Source organism: Argopecten irradians, chromosome 5, assembly GCF_041381155.1.
Source record: "Argopecten irradians isolate NY chromosome 5, Ai_NY, whole genome shotgun sequence".
NCBI classification, from domain to species: domain Eukaryota; kingdom Metazoa; phylum Mollusca; class Bivalvia; order Pectinida; family Pectinidae; genus Argopecten; species Argopecten irradians.
The window spans coordinates 47,607,171-47,625,147 of NC_091138.1; the positions used below are offsets into that span (position 1 = coordinate 47,607,171).

A 17,977-nucleotide genomic window follows, 5' to 3' on the forward strand; every position below is an offset into this window, starting at 1 on the left:
ATTCCCAAATCGTAAAGATATTTGAAGGTGTAGACTGTAAACAATGCTGTATGATACAGTATTCCCAATCTATAAACGATTATACAATGTAGTCGAGTTTTTCCTCATGATGCGACCTATCTAGGCTTTCCCTACAAAGAATGACAAAGTCATGTCACCTATCGCTACCAGTACCGAATCGGATTAATGAAGAACAATTTAAAATGTTCAGTTGCTAAATAGTTTTCATTGGATAAGTCATCCAATACTTCTCTGTTCACTTTTTCCCCATGTAGTGTTTTTTCCAGGCTGTCAGTTCAAACAATCTGTCCATAACATCTTTATACTTTCGTTGACCTGCCTCGGTGACAAGCACCGGACCGTCCGAGTGTAGTGACCATTCAGTAGTTCGGCTGGGCGTTACTCATTACCTGGTGTCATGGCGTGTGCTTTATCATTGAGTGGTCAATAGCCAACTTTTGACCCTTCGTGATTCCGAAAAATCCCTTTAAGTATTTAAATACTAGTTGTGAATTTCCCTAATCTTACTATTTTCATATTTAAGTCCTTTCTAACCGTTGTCCAAACCAAAACCCTATCTGTAGCGGTCAGCACGTATATGATGTGGCGCCAAATATATGTATTTACTTCCGAGCAAAAAACAACATTTTCGACAGGATTTATTTGAAAGCAAACTAAAGTTAAGATTAATTCCTAGATTAAACTTCTTTCAGTGCATTGCCCGTCGGGACATATTTATTCTTTAAATTCTTTACTTTAAGCAAAGTTCGGTACAATCATTTTCATCTAATGGAACTCAGAAGATAGTTGGACAAACGGAACAGAATTAAAACACGAATGAAGAACCGGACACTGACCTTTTAAGTGACCAGATTTCTCCTGACAATCCGATCTGATTGTATCTACTACCACGTCCATTCCATATTTAAAGGTGTTATGCAAAATTTAAGTACGAAGTACTTGTACCTAAATGTGCAGTTTGTTGAAAAAAATAGGCAAAAGTCACCAAAGGACAAATAACACTGACGTTTAAGCCTCAATGATTTGTTCTGTTAATTAGTTTAACGTCCTATTAATAGTCAGAGTTAATTAATTGTTTGTTTGTTTATTTTAACGTCCTATTAACAGCCAGGGTAATGTAAGGACGGTCTCCCATGTATGCAATGTGTAGCGTGTGTGAAGTGCGAGGTGCGTGTTTTGGGAGACTGCGGTGTATTCATGTTGTGTCTTCTTGAATAGTGGAACTGTTGCCCTTTTAAAAGTGCTACATATGTATATCACTGAAGCATGTCGCCGAAGACACCAAGCAACACACCCAACCCGGTCACATTATACTGACAACGGGCGAACCAGTCATTCCACTCCCTGTATGCTGAGCGCCAAGCAGGAGCAGAAACTACCACTTTTATAGACTTTGGTGTGTCTCGGCCAGGGGACAGAACCCAGAGTCTTCCTCACAGGGGCGAACGCTCAACTCAAGGCCAAAAGTGAGGCGGTGCCAAGGGAGGCATTAGGAAAGATAAAGTCAGTTAGGAAGAAGAGAAAAGATAAGATCCTAAATTTAGTCGCCTTTTACGATCATGCAATAGGGGCAGCAGGTACAATTCTAACGCCCTACCTGCGGGGCAGCAGAGTAATTTAAGGATGGCCTCCGGCCTCCCATGTGTGCAATGTTCTGGGAGGCTAGGATATATTTATGTTATGTAAAAGTGATTTTTTTTTCATTTCATAGGGTACTCTCACTAAAGTATACACCGAACAAAACATCCCATCCGGTCACATTATACTGCTAACGGACAAACCAGTCGTCCCAGTCTGTGTACCTCGGTCGTTAGGAATAGAAAAGATCTTCAAATTTAGTTGCGTTTTACGATAATGCACTAGGGACACCCTACATGCAGGGTCAAAGTCTAGATGTAAGGCTTTATCAATTTTCCGAAATAAAAAAATCTTACATCCGTTTTCAAAAGCAACCTAGTTATAATTTGCTTTGGAACATTACCAATTTTTTTTCGACAACTCATCTGCACTACTCTCCTTTAATTATTACATTTCAATGCTTGTACTTTTTTGTAAGATTCGATGACTTAGCCACGGGTTGATTTGACACCGAAATACCAGACCAATTGTAAAAATTCAGGGATTAGACCTCGTGGCTTGTGAGTTTGTACCGTTGCTCCGTTCGTAATATTTCGATATTTGAAAGGTAAATTCCCACCGGCGTATCTCAGCAGGTTGGCGATTCAGTCACAGATTTCTGGACCGATTTATAAACCTCAACTTGATACTTTGATAACGGGAAATCGGGCCGTTTTAAGGCTTATATTTCTTTATCGTTCTTGGCCCGGGTTCGTAATTTACGAGTAGAGATGGGGAAGCATAAACCTAACGTTTGGACGATCAATGCCAGCATCAACTTACATTGGCTAAACGCTAAACCTTAATTTGGCGTCAGGGTCAGTCGAAAGGCAATACTAATTATTTCCCTCTCGTTAAGAGTATTTAGTAGAAACCGAAGCTTTCATGAATTGAACGAAAGTTTGAAAACATAAACTGTTCTGTCCTTCTATGACTCTCTAGTGATGTTTATGACTAATAATTTAAACTTCATATATTATACAGAACAAGTAATGACTTTCTTGTAGGTTATTTTAAATAAATTCTTAACACAGGAAATTATATTCACCGAAAACAGAGAATAAATAAAATCAATTTACATATGTGTAACAATATATATGATTGAAAGGGACCGAAATTTGAACTAAAAATAGAAAAATGTGAGCTGATAATAGACAAAAAAAGTGTCCAAAGAATGGACACAAAGATCTGTTAAACCTAAAAGAAAGCCGAATTGTATTTGTAAAAACCAAGCCTTCTTTCATTGTCAGCTCTGTAATTTAACTACTGCACCATTCTCGTACTGTCAAATATCATTCTACCTGCTTTAATCCCTTTTTGTAACAAACCATATTACATATCCGATTGCAATCACAGATAGATATCTCTATTTCTATCTTTGATTAAAGCATCATGTATTAGACGCTACATTCAGTCTGACATGTGGTAATGCGTTGTGCCTTTGTCCTTTGTGACAATTACATCTGTAGTTTAACCCATTTTCTTTTATCATTTGTTTATCGGTCATTGTTTTGTTCGTCGTGACATATTGACGCTCATCTTCCACGTGGTGTTATATCGACCTAACTGAGACTGATCACGTCGATGTATTTTACTGTTGGTTGGTTGGATGATGATATTTACCTGTCATTAAAAGTCGGGCCCATATAAGGACGGGCCTCCGATGTATAGTCGTCTTATGTCTCTTTGTAACAGTGGAAACAATTTCCCATTATAGTGCTATCTCACTGAAACATACCACCAAGTCACCGAACAAGAACAACCAACAGCGTCACATTATACTGTCTAAAAGCGGGCAAACCAGTCGTTCCATCTCCAGTTATTCTGAGCGCTAAGCAGGAGCAAAATCTATCGTTTTTGTTGATTATGGTGTGTTTTGGCTAGTGGACAGAACGCAAAACTCATTTATTTGAGGATTGTATTGAATGCTATTTTTGTAAGGGAAATAACAACACACAAAAACGGGGTGTACCCCGGATAATTTACGATGGATGTACCTTCATAGCAAATGTATATTTTAATTATGATATCTTACTGTCACAAATCACTGCTGAGATCCTCTTTAAGTTTGTTAAATTATTTTCTCTCTTGTTAATTACATGAATTATGTTGTTTTCGTCGCCACTTTAGACAGATGTTACACATAACAACGGAATTTTAAGTGATGTGATGATAAAATAAATTTTAGTCAACCGGAAATGTTCGTTACAATCACAATTAGGATCATATTCAACTCTACTGAAATTAATACAAGTACACCTTTTTAATCGGCTTTAGAGTGTGTATTGAAGTACAGAATCAATATGTATAAGAGGTAACATAGATAATGAAAATGGTCAACCATCTATTGTCTACGGGTCATATCCAAGCTAGGGCTGAAGGAATTCGTAGTCCCCTGAACGTTTAGGACCAGTGGACCCAGGTTTCTACCACATGCCCCAAGGAGACGACAGAGCCAATGCCGTCATGATATAGCCCTATCATAGTCAGTTACTGTTAAAGTAGGAGACAAATTCCAGTGATATTCTGACTGACAAATAAAGTAGAGATACACGTATCTATCACAACAATCAAGGCCAATTCTGACGCGTACCGTCGTCTCTATATAAACTGATAGTGGTATCACTCGGAGCTTATCGCCCAGGCAATGCAAACAGTTTTACCTTTAAACAGTATGAAACGTTATGACTGTAGCAAATATCATTCTTCCTATGACATTTGATATGAAGGAAGCCAATTTTAGTAAAAAATTTTAAGATCGGGTTATTTTAAGGTCGGGTTATTGGTCCGGAGGGATTGCCGGACCGTATGTGTTTCTGGAAGACAGATACAGACGGAGATTGCCTGGGAGCGTATCCGGACCTGTCAGTGTCCGAGCCGGACCAAAGACTTATGGATCGATATCAATTATGCGACCAGCTGACGGTGGATTTAGCAAGTAACAGTATCATATGATCGTATCAGACTAAGTCTTGCAAGCATTTAAAGTCCCCTCACATCAATAGATACCACTCCGCATCACGCAATAAGTCCGGACACGTTTCGTCCGTGGACTTGAGAGTGGGCTACTTTAAGGCTTCCGTTCCGTAAGATTACGAGTGATTCAGGAACGACATCCCCTCATCATTTACACTTTCGGTTTCGGAACATGGTTGTAACTCACGATAAACACCGAGAGGGATAGTTCGGAAAGTAATGATGGGTGATTCCGTTCTAGGGTGTGTAGTAGGTGTCGATTTGGCACTACTCTAATCAGGTCTACGGGACACTTACGGCGTTCAAGGTTACAATTAACCGTATCTTTCGTTATAAGTCTTTCAAGAGATAACGCCTTGGTCATTCTGGTCTATACATAGCTAGATAGTTTTCGCCAATCCATACCAAATGCAGCCTGTGTGTGCTTAGAAACGTATATCATGGTATTTGGAGTTCTAGCAACGCTTATTTAAGAACATAATTGTACCAATTATAGCTATTCATTTATCAATCTGTTTAATGTTCTTATCATTACTTGTGTATTTATTAATGAAACATGATATTAAAAATTCAAAGTTTTCAAACAAAAATAGAACTACTTTATCTAGTTCCAAACTTCATCAGTCTCTTCAAACTTGTAAATGCACATTTCAATTGGCTGCGTGGCTACAGCAATATCACCGCGGCTCAAGTTTAATTTCGAGACTACTTGTAGCCAAGCTAAAAGTGAATAGTCGGGCAAAGTAAGGCTAAAGTCGGTCAAAATAGTGTTGATTTATCCAGTATAATTTCGTCTGCAATGGAAAAATAAAACTTCCCACCAAAATCGCTCTGCATGCGAAGAAATTAATTCATAATGTAGGAATTCTAAAACGTCCTCCCGGCTGGCTATGTCGGTGCTGACATTCCAACGCAGCCTCGCTTTCAGAATGTATTTTTAGAAATGTGCACGGGGCTTTTCCATGATTTCAATCAACGTAAGCAGAACTTGACCATCGTTTTGATATACAAGGACTTTTGGAATGCCAACGAACGCATTTTAGACTGGTTTTAGCATTTGACTGGTTTATTGCCGGACTATTCACTTTAATATTATTCTTAAGATTATTAAGTATTCCAATTTGATTTTTTGTCTGTCTTGTTTTATGCGTTGTTAGGTAAATAACCCGTTATGCTTCCAACATTGACATAGACTTGGACTTATGTTAGGCCCCAAGCAAGCATTAAGAACGACTCCGCAATGTTACATAATGTCTAATGTCGAGCATCTGCCCTAATATAAGGTTTATCATGACTCAAAGGTCTACCCCATGACGAAGCATACCTGCTGAACCAAGAACATACAACACACATCACAAATGTACCCTGAGCATATTTCTCCATTGTACAAACGACGTGGATAGTGGATACTAAACCATGTCATGTGTATGTTATTTCGAAATCACAACGTATCAACACCGCGCTGAATCGGCGTTGAATGACATTGTAGTTTGTCATTGCTTTCAAATTGTGACATTTATTTTTCGACTCTGGAGTAAGTCGATACACTGGTTGATATGCGTCCAATGTTCGATAAGACAGACTTTGAGTGATGACGTTCATTTCCAAGTCGGCCAATTCATTCCTTCATTCCTGGCGTCAATACAGTCCGTGTAATAATTGAGTTTTGACGTCTGCATAATGCTTTTTTCGGCTACACGAATATTATTTTTGGCAGAGATGTCGAACTTCGTTAAACATTTATACATGTGACATATGCCGGTAGCATTTTGATTTGAGGGATGTTTGAAATAAACCTCGATACAGACACTCTGTGTACTGTATAGACCCGGCCGTTGAGATATTGGATCCGGACGAACTCTATGGATCCGCCTCCAGGAGTGGCGTTTCCCTGGTTTTACGACATTGTTGTGATTCGTCTGGCGCGTCCAAGATTAATCTGATTAAGTAGGGTCATAATTACAAGAAGTAATCCGCAGAAAATCATGAATATTTGGTTATCTGAATTCCACTAAATTAAATTTACCTCCTCAAGATTTGTAATTACATTTTAAATTTAATACACATTGTGTGTGTCAATTTTTGAACATCTGCCAAAACTCCACATTCATTCAACTTTTTAAACTAGTATATAATATCTGTATGCAGTTATTAGACTAACGGAAAAAAGGCCGGGATTTTTCATTCGGTTTTTCGCTGAAAGCAATTATCTGCAGTCAATTGTTTTGAAAGAAGTCGTAAAATATTTTATGAATATAATTGAGCCTGTGCCTGTTTTGGGAGGGGGATACAATATATCCAGGTGTTTAGACTCAACACGTGGACGCCTGTCTCCAGCTGTAGATTAACATGAATCAAACAAGAGCCCACCAGTATAGCGCTGATACGATGGTATAAATGTCGGATAGTGTTCCGTTTTGCATCAATCAAACTGTTCTCGTGTATAGCGTTTTGTATTTTTATATATCGCGGTATCAATATACCTATGGTGACTGACAATGCGAACTAAAATGATCAGTACATACAAAGAATACAGTGTATAGGAATGTAATGTATTTTAACAAGAACAATTTGAATGCAACAACATTCGATACACCGGATGCATTTTTCACACACATATATATATGAACAATTTCAATGCAATAATATTCAAAACACCGGATGTATTTAGAACCATATATATGTATCATAACATATTTGCTTATATTTCGTTGATCAATGATCATTTTTTTTCGTACTCATTTCGCCAAAACAAATGGGGAAGGCATTGCACATTGTGGTATCCTTTTGGAATTCCTGTAATACTCTAAAGAAAATCTATAAAAATCTGCCGAGAATCAATTTGTAATGACGCCTATATGATCAAACACGGGTCGTAATGCATTGTATAAAAGAGAACAAAAGAGAGTAAAAAGTTATATATAGACACTGGTCCAATTTTGCAATTTGATATTTTAGGATAAACATCTATCCCGAAAGAGCAGAGCCCCATTCCTCTTCGGACAATGTTCAACTGTATCCCTAATCCCATTCAGAGAACATTAGGACAGTTTAAAATCGCTATTGTGCACGGCAATTTCGCATTCCACTGACATCAAATAATAGTTTGTAATGACCGTACAGGGGAATTGAGGTTTCTTTCTGTCATTGTGAAAGCATTTTAACATGCTGACGTTTGCATTGGAAGCGTCTCTCTATTTCAGCCGGCTATTTTCCACAGACAAATATAGCTTTACGATTTTGGCTTCCACGGACTGCGTAAATGGCTTTCGGGGTTGTGCAGCGAAATTTGATTTTAATGGTGATCGTTAACTCGAGATTGCAAACTGTGTAGTAAAATGATAAGAATCTCGGACTGATAGAAGTGAGAAGTTCCATACTGCAAGGGTATTCTCATTTATATAGACGGATGGGGGTCGGGACGGGGTGAGGTTGGCACTGATACAAACCAGATTATGTGGGTCAGGAAATGGGGCTCCGTTGGAGAGAGGTGGTACTGACACAAGACATTTAGTCATTGCATTTCTATTTTTGAAAACGTTATCAGAGATTTACTGGCCACTGTATCTCCTTCGCTGTTGGTCATCTCTGCTGGAGGTTCCCAATATAGAGATAATCCACAACAGACCAGGTATATATAGTTTGTACATGTCAATTTTATGAGTTTCGTTTTATATTATTTAATATAGTGTTGTATGATAAAACAAATACATCAGTATGTCTAACATGTCCTTGAAATTCGAACTTGATAACCGAATGACGGCAGGATGTCATAGCCTACGACGGTCGTATGTATTTGCATTGTGTCTCATTGTGATAGTTGAACTCTCCCATATTATAGTGCCATCTCAGTGAGGCATGTCGCCAAAGAAACGAACAACACATCCAGGCACAATATACTAACAGAGGGCAACGCAGTCGTTCCACTCCCTAACTAATTAAACTTCTATGGATTATAGTTAGTCCAAGAACAGAAGCCAGAACCTTCCTCACAGGGGCGAGCGCTCAACTGGAGGTCAAAAATGAGGTGCCGTGAATTCAAGGGAGACGTTAGGAAGAAAAGAAAAAATAAGAACAGAAAATTGGTAGCCTGGTATTATGGGACTGCAGGAACAATTCTAACGTCATAAAAGCACTAGGGCACGCTCTTCAAATAATATAACAAGAGTATGTTGATATTTTGTTCTATGCTCAAATATTGCTATGCATGTAAAACTTAATATTATACCTGCTGCCCCATTTGCATGATTGTAAAAGGCGTCTGAAATTGAGTTCTCAGCATTAAGGGATTGAGACGACTGGTTTGTCCGTTGTTAGTACAATGGGGTGCCCTTGTCATGGTCATGCTGCTGTAAGATAGCACTTTAAAAGGCAAACGTTTTTATATAACAATGAAACGCAAGACGAATTTATCGCAGCCTTCCAATACATACAGATATTCACAAAGGAAATAACCATAGCTGTTAATAGGACGTTAATTAATCAAACAAACAAACAAACAAAGGAAATACAGTTGTTTCTACAAAGAAGCCCGTCTTTCGTGATCTTAGCTGCTACTAGGATCAACCAATCAACAAATCATATGTGCTTAACATTCTATCGTGATCATTAAGAATCTATATTTAATTGCAAGCAAGGACGAGATGGGAAAAATAAACATTTGTTTGTCCATAAAGGGCGTGATAATAAAAGGCGACTAAACTTGGGATTCATACCGGTACACGTCTTCCTTGACAACCACAACACACACTTACATAATGCAAACTCTCATTTTAAAGATTAGAAAGAGTCTAGTCTGTCTATCTTTTGCAGTGTACACATATGCACCCTAATTTGAACAGTTTAAAGATTAGATAAAAACCGTCGTTTCTGAAGTCGTTTCTGTACTTGAATGCAGCCTTACTAAGCAGTATGAGGGGAACAGAGAACCCTACACTGGGATTACATATCTGTATCTCGTGACAGTAGGGATCCCATTTTGAAGCCATAGAGGTGAAGGACTCCCATGGGGCCAGAGATGTGGGATCCACGTTCATAAGATGGTGGCATTCCTGATCTACACCTGATACACTACTTTTCAATCAGATACACAACAAACCAGTGAAACGTTTCTAGATCTGTCTTGATATGTTTTCTATATATAAAGATTTATGGTGTGTGAGATGCACTTGAGGTAACTAACTTTTATTTAACTCATTTGAAAGAAAGCCTTGTAAACAAGGATATTGTTATTTTTGTTTTATAAAAGTTTAACTTGATATGCACATAATATTGCTTAATTCCACATCGTGTATTCCAGTGGTAGGCTTTTCTTTGATATCCGTCCGTGAAATACGCCGTTAATGCACTTACATGCGTAAGACAGGAACTGAACCGCCGATAACATTATCAACAAGCCTGTACATAGCTGGGGGACAATCGTATAGTGTGGGGGCGGAAATGGATTTTATAATCGTAATAGGACCAAAGTACGAATCACATGCATATGCCATACTGGTACATAAATATTATATACACAAAAGTCACAATCGCATGCTTCAAAAAGCTTTGCACTCCACAAGAGACATTAGCAATTTGTCCATGTCTATAGAACAAAGCCCTTGTTACTATTCAAGTGATCGTATTGTAATCCAGCCACCCTTCTTATGGTGGCAAAATTTGCTGGATTACGAAGTGGCAGAAGTAGAGAAACGTATTTTATAGGGTATTGAGATATTGGTTTTGAAAAAGTAGCTAAAAAATGAGGGAATGTCGCATAAACGAGGCTCCATCGTTATACTTTTTTGCGATGGGTAAAACCGTTCGCAATACTTAACTCTTTACTGTAACAAAACAGTTGACAGTATTGATATGAAAACTATCTTTAAGTGCTCTTGATAAGACAACCTGTCCTAAATAGGTTAAATTTTATAGTGGCATTGCTTAATACCCTATTATTGGAGGAGACAGAATCGGACTTTAAGACGCCGACAACGTTAAATAAGCGCGTGCAGCACGCGGAGATATATGCGTGTGCATGACTGCCAACAGATCCTCTTAGAGTAAATCAGAACGCAACAAGCCTTTAACATGTCGGCCAATTTTGATGAAACACATTCCCCACATTTTGGAATAGGTTACTCAACTATTTTATTTGGAAAGTTTGCATAAATTGCACTGAGATAGCCGTTTCTTAATTGAAGTTTTCAAGGATCATTAGGAAAATAATTAATTGAGTATTCGGAGTGTTCATCTCACCGTGGGGAGCGACGTAGATACAAGTATAGTTTTAGTGGCTTAGGCAGTAAAATCCTCTTACTGAACTATATATTTCATTTTGTCGATTTGAGGGAACAGATGCTTTCGATGGCCGTCTCGCCCGTCTATCTAATATAGAAGCCGGAGTCGGCTGAGTAGAGTTCCGGACCGTCTGTCTCGTGTTATTGATGTGGGGTCGTTACTGTAACGACTAACCAGATTTGTAGGTTCTATACAATTCAATCGTTCCGACACCAATAGCGCTGATCTAGTTTACGCCGGCCATCATAATATTGTGTATTGGGTTATCGTTACATCTGCTACATTAACTTCATCGCCCGCCTTATAAGTAGAAGTTCTCCACTTGTTTTAGGTATAGTACTAATCAGTAAAACTCGTTCAGTCTTGCGCTGTTGTTAAGTTTTTATCTGATAAGGATATATTTACTTATCGGCTACTGAACTACTTAATTTTCCCTGTGGGATCTTGTCAGTCGCTAAGAGTCCTATATTTCAGCAGGTAGGTCCTTGTTCAGTCAGGTACACTGGCTGATTAAGAAAAGTATATTATATTCCATATCACGCTCTCGTCTTTGATGCAGATACAACCTTGTCCAGGTGGCGCTCTGATCACGGGATCTAGCAGCTTGACCACTGTGCTGTACCTATCGACTCACAAATTTAAACATTTAATCACGCCCGAGCTGTGCAATTCAAAACTATTTCGGTAGAGCACGTGTAGGTACGTACAGAGTGATGTCTAAAATAGGTGTCAATTAATGTAGGTGGGGTATGAAAGATGAGAGTTCAGGCGCGTTGATCACTTACAAGTCCGCGGGTGGTAATCGCCCACCGCCGAGTCCGAGCGATTAACTGGCATATTGATGCAGTGAGGGCCTGCGGTGGCAAAACCTTCGCCTCCGTTTGTTATCGATATGAACTACAGACGAGAGGCGTCGCCACTATATATACTCTGTACGTCTTTATAAATTTGTTTGATAGTCTGCACATTATTAATTTTAAGTAATTAATTGAATTTCCGAAAATTAACAAAAAACTCTTCTTGTATATTTTCAGACAATCGCCTGCATGGAAACCAGTCTTGAGAACCGGGGATCTCGATCAGTCACCAGTTTGTGAAGTTCTGGTGTGTGGCGCAGCGGCCTGATCATGGGTGTAAGTGAGACCAACTTTGCCTTGAATTTGTCCTATGGGGGCAAATATATACAGGACACTGGCAACAGTACTGACCAACTGGATGCCTTCTACATGCAATATATGTGTAATGGAATCGCACTACCGATTATCTCGGTTCTGGGTGTCATTGGGAACATCCTCACCATGATGGTACTTTGGCGGAAGGAGATGCAGTCGACGACCATCTTGTTTTTGTGTGCGCTTGTGTTGACGGATACCGGTATTATCATTGTCGCCTGTGTGGCGCTAACTCCTTATTCCATCTCGTTGTTCCATCCTGAACTGTGGTACTACAAAGACGTCATCTACCCAAACCTCTACACACCCGTCTTCTTTCTCATAATGAGCATCCAGCAGTGCAACGTGTGGATCACGGTGTCTGTGTCCGTGGAACGTTACATAGCAATCTGTCATCCGTTTCGCGCCCAAAAAATCTGCACGCGGAAAAAGACTTATATTACACTTATTGTTATAACTGTCACGTCTATCGCCTATAACATTCCGCGATTGTTCGCTACCATGGCCCACAAGCCCTGTCCAGAACCCGGCCCAGAGATTCCGATCGGACATGATTGCTACACGTTAGTTACGACAGACTTTGGAAACACTCTATTCTACACAAAAGTGTACTCGGTGTGGATGTACGCCAGTATCATTTACATCATCCCCTTAAGTGTGTTAACAATACTTAACATCCTGATCATTATGGAACTAATGCGCATGCGCGCACGACGAGCCGGAATGAATATTCAGGACGACCAAGAGGCGAATCTCAGTCTCGTTTTGGTTCTGATTGTTGTTGTGTTTATTTTGTGCCAAACGCCGGGATTGTTCGCGCAGTTTGACTTCTTATTTACAACTGTTATGATGATCAAATGGTTGGCTGTCAGTAATATCCTATTTGTAGCGAATTCGTCAGTCAACTTCTTAATTTACACCCTCGTCGGTCAAAAGTTCCGAAGGGTATTATTGGGTGTGTTAAAGAACATGTTCGGAAGGAAAGTGTTGTCGGACGTTTCTCGGAACTCCTCTAGACAGTCCAATGGCCTTGAGCTTAATCATAGACAGTATGCTCCCGTGAATTCGGAAACTCATGTCGAAAATGTGGAGAAGATTCGATTAAACGACTGATACGTTAATACATTATACCCACATTGACATGATAAGCAATAATTCTGAATTGTATCAGTTGTGGTTTCTTGAATAATAGTTCCGGATTTCAGGATATTTTGAACCACTACCGGATTTATGTTTAAACGCAACTTAAATACGAAGTGTGTCTAATTGCGTTTTAAGCACAATGTCGCCATTTTGATTTCAGCGAGGCGTCGTTGAAAGTAGTCTCGGCGCTTGCTGTCACGTTTTCTGATCATTGTTGAATTATTTCTGCTACAAAGCAGAATGATTCATTGGCGGAAGTGTTCAAAATAAATTCAAACTAACAATTGGGATAGGAACGTGATAACGTCCTTAGACATAAAAACACGTATAGACGGACTAACTGAACTCATTTACACAGATGTTACGATTGTTTACATATATGTATTTATTATTTGAGTTTAGAAATATATAGATAAAAGATATATACGTTTGTTAGTGACAGTAATTGAGATAATTCAATGTGATATGGAATATTATGTTATTTAGATAAATTCATGTAGCGATGGCCTATATTCATATAGATACATTCCGTCGGTTCTGGGAACAGAGACATGTTACATGGCAACGCATGCGCGTGTAATCATTCAGATGATAGTCTCAAACCCAAAACATCTCCCGACATCTTCTTTTTTGTTTTAGTGTTTAAAATGATACATATACACTAGTATTGTCTATTTAAAATATCATAATCATTGTTTTTAATTATTTGCTCAAGTACATATAGAATAAAGTGGCATTAAGTAAATGACTAATCTTTATGAAACTTAATTATAACAGGGCATTGTTTTAAGGTTTATACGACCGGAGGCTAGAAATTAACATTTAATATAATATTTCGATAAAAAGTAACATAATTTAGAAAACTAACTATATGTGGCTATACATTTAGGTTTGCATTTATTTCGACCAAGTATCTTGAATGGTGATCATTTCAGATAGACAAACGACAAAGAAATAACAAAAAATATGATTATAGGTTATCTCGAAAAGGTACTTTACCGGTTGTAATGTTACTTCGACCAAAAGAAAATAATTGTGTTTTTCACGTCTTTATATGTCAAGTCATTTCGACCGAAAGAGATAAAGATTTTTCACGACTATAAATCAAAATATTCATTCGTCCTGGAATAATAACGAATTTTATCATATCCATAGCAAGCAAAGGCGATATAATTCATGAACACGTATCCATTTTAGTTTTCCCGTTTTCTATATTGCTTGTCTTCTATTGGGGAATCGAACCCCGATTTACTCGAAGCGAGTATGCGCTACCCACGGACAATTCAGATAAAGGACATAAACAATTCGTAATATGTGTAGGCACCAATCGTAACTGTGAATTTACAATAGAAGGGGAAACAAATACCATCAAATGCCCATCTCCATATACATGTTAAGACATACACGTTCGTGATCAGTTTCTGTATATGTACAGTACTATAGATTATTTTATTGTTTGCCACTTTTAACAGTCTCAATAGAAATTGAACGTCATATGTTTCGGTGACATATACAACTACAAAATGTATATGTATGGAATATCCATCATACCTGTATCATATAATGTTATGTATGGGAAATGACCATTACATTATCGATATGATAAAGAAATAGCAATCATTTTAAACAATATGTTTGTGAAATAGCTGACATATTTCTATATGTGTGTGAAATAGCAATCATATTTTCGATATGTGTGTGAAATAGCAATCATATTGTCGATATGTGTGTGAAATAGCAATCATATTGTCGATATGTGTGTGAAATAGCAATCATATTGTCGATATGTGTGTGAAATAGCAATCATATTGTCGATATGTGTGTGAAATAGCAGTTATATTATCGATATGTGTGAGATAGCAATCATATTGTCGAAATGTGTGATATGCATGCAGCTATCATAATTTCGATATATGCATGGAATAGCAATCATCTTCTCCGTATCTATTTGAAATAGCAGTCATAATATCAATATAGGTGTAAACTAGCAATCAAAACCTTGATTTTTGTGTAAAAAAGCAATTGTAGATACGTGTGAACTAGCACGATTCATATCCTTGGTATGTGCACGAAAAAGCTATGATATTGCCGAGATTGGTATTATAGTGTACATGTAGTTCTGATTCCTGGACATACAAAACAAAGCTTAAAGTAAGCTTTATATATCCATACGTACAAGCTGTACATGGACACTACCTTGGACGTATCTATATACTATACAACGTACAAGATGTGATGTATAATTATGCAGATTAGTATAATGAAAATGTCTCGTCAACTCTGTCGTTGAATATACAATATATCATGTATGGTATGCAAATGTCAATTTCTGTCATTGTGTACATTATGTATTCACTTTATGTAGACAACCTGTGATAAAATGTCGGTTGCTTTACCTGCCGGTGAGTGTAAGAGGGTCATTGTTGTTATTGTCATACATTTATAATAAAATGTTACTATGACCTTAAGTGGGTTATTCATAAGTAGATAAGTTTTATCATTGTTTATCAAGTATCTGTGATAGATTATGTATTTAGTTGGTTTGTAAACGTGTGAGCGAGCACAGCGAGAACGTATGTTAACATATACTTAGTCATTTCCAAAAATCTTTCAGAGCAAACCCGTCGAGATATAAAGGGAGGTTACTCTAGTTCCCTGCATGGACCAACTGTAATAGCCGATATTTACGTGTCCGCTACATTTAACTCTCTAATCTTCTACATCTCTTTATATTATATGCACTGTAATTGAAGCTTTGTCTAAAAAAATATATACCATCTGCTATTGCTACAATGTCAGACATCGGTACTGATAAGAGACATTACGACGAAAACATTATTTATTGTTTAATCTTTTTCGAATCATAGTCATGGAATGTTACATTCTAAAGTTTTAAACCTGAATTAGGTTAAATATCTCTATTTTATCTTCTTCATCGTAAGAATTGCCAGCCGTAATCGGATCGTTCGGACGGTAATTCTGACGTGCAGCCTAATTACGGCTCTTCGAAAGCTGCTATATAACGGTCGTCTGCCGATTGGGTGACGTCAGATAAGGCTATGCGCATGCGTACAGCACTCAATCAGTATGCCAATCGCTTCCATTTATGGATAGGTTTAGATCAGACGTTGTATTGTCTTACACGTGGTAATGAAAGCGGATGTAGAAATGATAAGATGTCAGCTGCGATTAATGGACAAGAGATTTTGTCTTGTCATCAACTTCTATTCCTCACCACCCAACCGTATTTAATATTTCTATTTTAAAACAAATAAATAGCTTTAGGATGTGCCTGCAATCATATCATTTAGATAAGCCCATGAAACTTATTGAAAATATAATTGTGAGTTTGTAAGGTATTCCGGTAGTTGACTTTACCCGGGTTACCATTACAATGTGGGTCTCGTACATGTACTTGTATGTACGGATAGCCACAGGCTTTTCATCCTGTTCTGTACTTCTAATTGTCATATATACATCTATATATATGCAAAAGTGCTATTTTTATATAAATAAAGACGTAATGGTCTGATAATGTGTCGTGTCCCTGTGTTGTGTTGATCTATCAGACGTACAATTGATATGCAATGCATTTTGTAAACAGTCTATTATTATCAATATAATAATGGTAAGCGATACTACATCAGCATTTTATGTACATTATGTGCATGACAGCTCCAACAAAATACACGTGCATCATCTGATGAATATTAAGTTATTCATTAACTTATTTAAAATGCAAATTTTCTCTCAATACATGTCATGTTTTGTCATTTATGTCCGCCATCGCGACATGTAGTCTGTTTTGACCAAAATCTGAAATACATACTGAATAAGCAAGAATACAAATTAGCTCTCACTAAAGTTACAACTCCGATTTTCAATTTAAACAAATTTGTTAGCAAAAAGCATACTGATTTGGTATCAGACAAAGTCTATTTTAGCGACTTCTCTAAAATTGATCCTGATGCAAAGTTTTTGTCCTTTTGATATAGAGGTTCCCCAACAGGTGGCTTGTTATTAAGTTTATTATCCCCCACTTTCTCCGAAACGGGGGATATTAATTTGGGTTTGTCCGTCTGTCTGTCCGTCCGTCTGTCTGTAGCACTTCGTTTCCATGCAATAACTATAACAAATGTAAACCGATTTTCTTCAAACTTGATGACAAGGTTAAATGCCTTAAGGTTTCGGCCAAGTTCAAACGCGACTGTCGATGAACCTTACTTAGCGGAGTTATGGCCCTTTGAATTACTAAAAACGTCATTTTCTGCCATTTCCTTGCAATAAGTGTAACAAATGTAAACCGATTTTCTTCAAACTTCGGAACAAGGTTAAATGCCTTAAGGACTCGGCCAAGTTCGATCGCGATTTTCAACGGACATTATTTAGCGGAGTTATGGCCCTTTGCTTAAATAAAAAAGTCAGTTTCTGCAACTTCCGAACAAAAACTGTAATAAATGTTAACCGATTTTCTTCCAACATGGTAACAAGGTTGAATACCTTAAGTGCCTGGCCAGGTTTGATCAACTCTTTCAGCGGATGTTATTTATCAGAGTTATGGCCCTTTAATTTACTACAAAAGTCTGGGGTTAATGTGTAATAACTTACAAATGTTATAGCCAATATTGCTAAAACTTGGTAATAAAGTTAAATGTCTTAAGGGCTTAGCCAAGTTTGATCACTACTTTTGGCAGATCTTAATTAGCAGAGTTATGGTTCTTTGATTTAATGAAAAAAATTCATTTTCTGCCACTTCCGTACAATAACTG

The 17,977-nt window shown here is 37.7% G+C and overlaps 1 protein-coding gene across 13 annotated transcripts in view; it reads left to right on the forward strand.

The window, feature by feature from the left end:
• The window catches only part of LOC138324077 (FMRFamide receptor-like), a 70,595-nt gene extending 53,843 nt beyond the window's left edge, over positions 1–16,752 (forward strand). For 10 of the 13 annotated variants that reach the window (XM_069269100.1, XM_069269104.1, XM_069269097.1 and 7 more), the window contains one exon: positions 11,928–16,752. In XM_069269100.1, the coding sequence (XP_069125201.1) occupies positions 12,021–13,178 (1,158 nt within the window). In that variant the 5' untranslated portion in view covers positions 11,928–12,020 and the 3' untranslated portion in view covers positions 13,179–16,752. Of the gene's footprint in view, positions 1–9,509; positions 9,788–11,380; positions 11,593–11,688; positions 11,826–11,927 lie in introns of those variants that run through there. The other 3 variants (XM_069269107.1, XM_069269108.1, XM_069269106.1) reach the window with 3 other exon arrangements.
• The last annotated feature ends 1,225 nt before the right edge of the window (positions 16,753–17,977 follow it).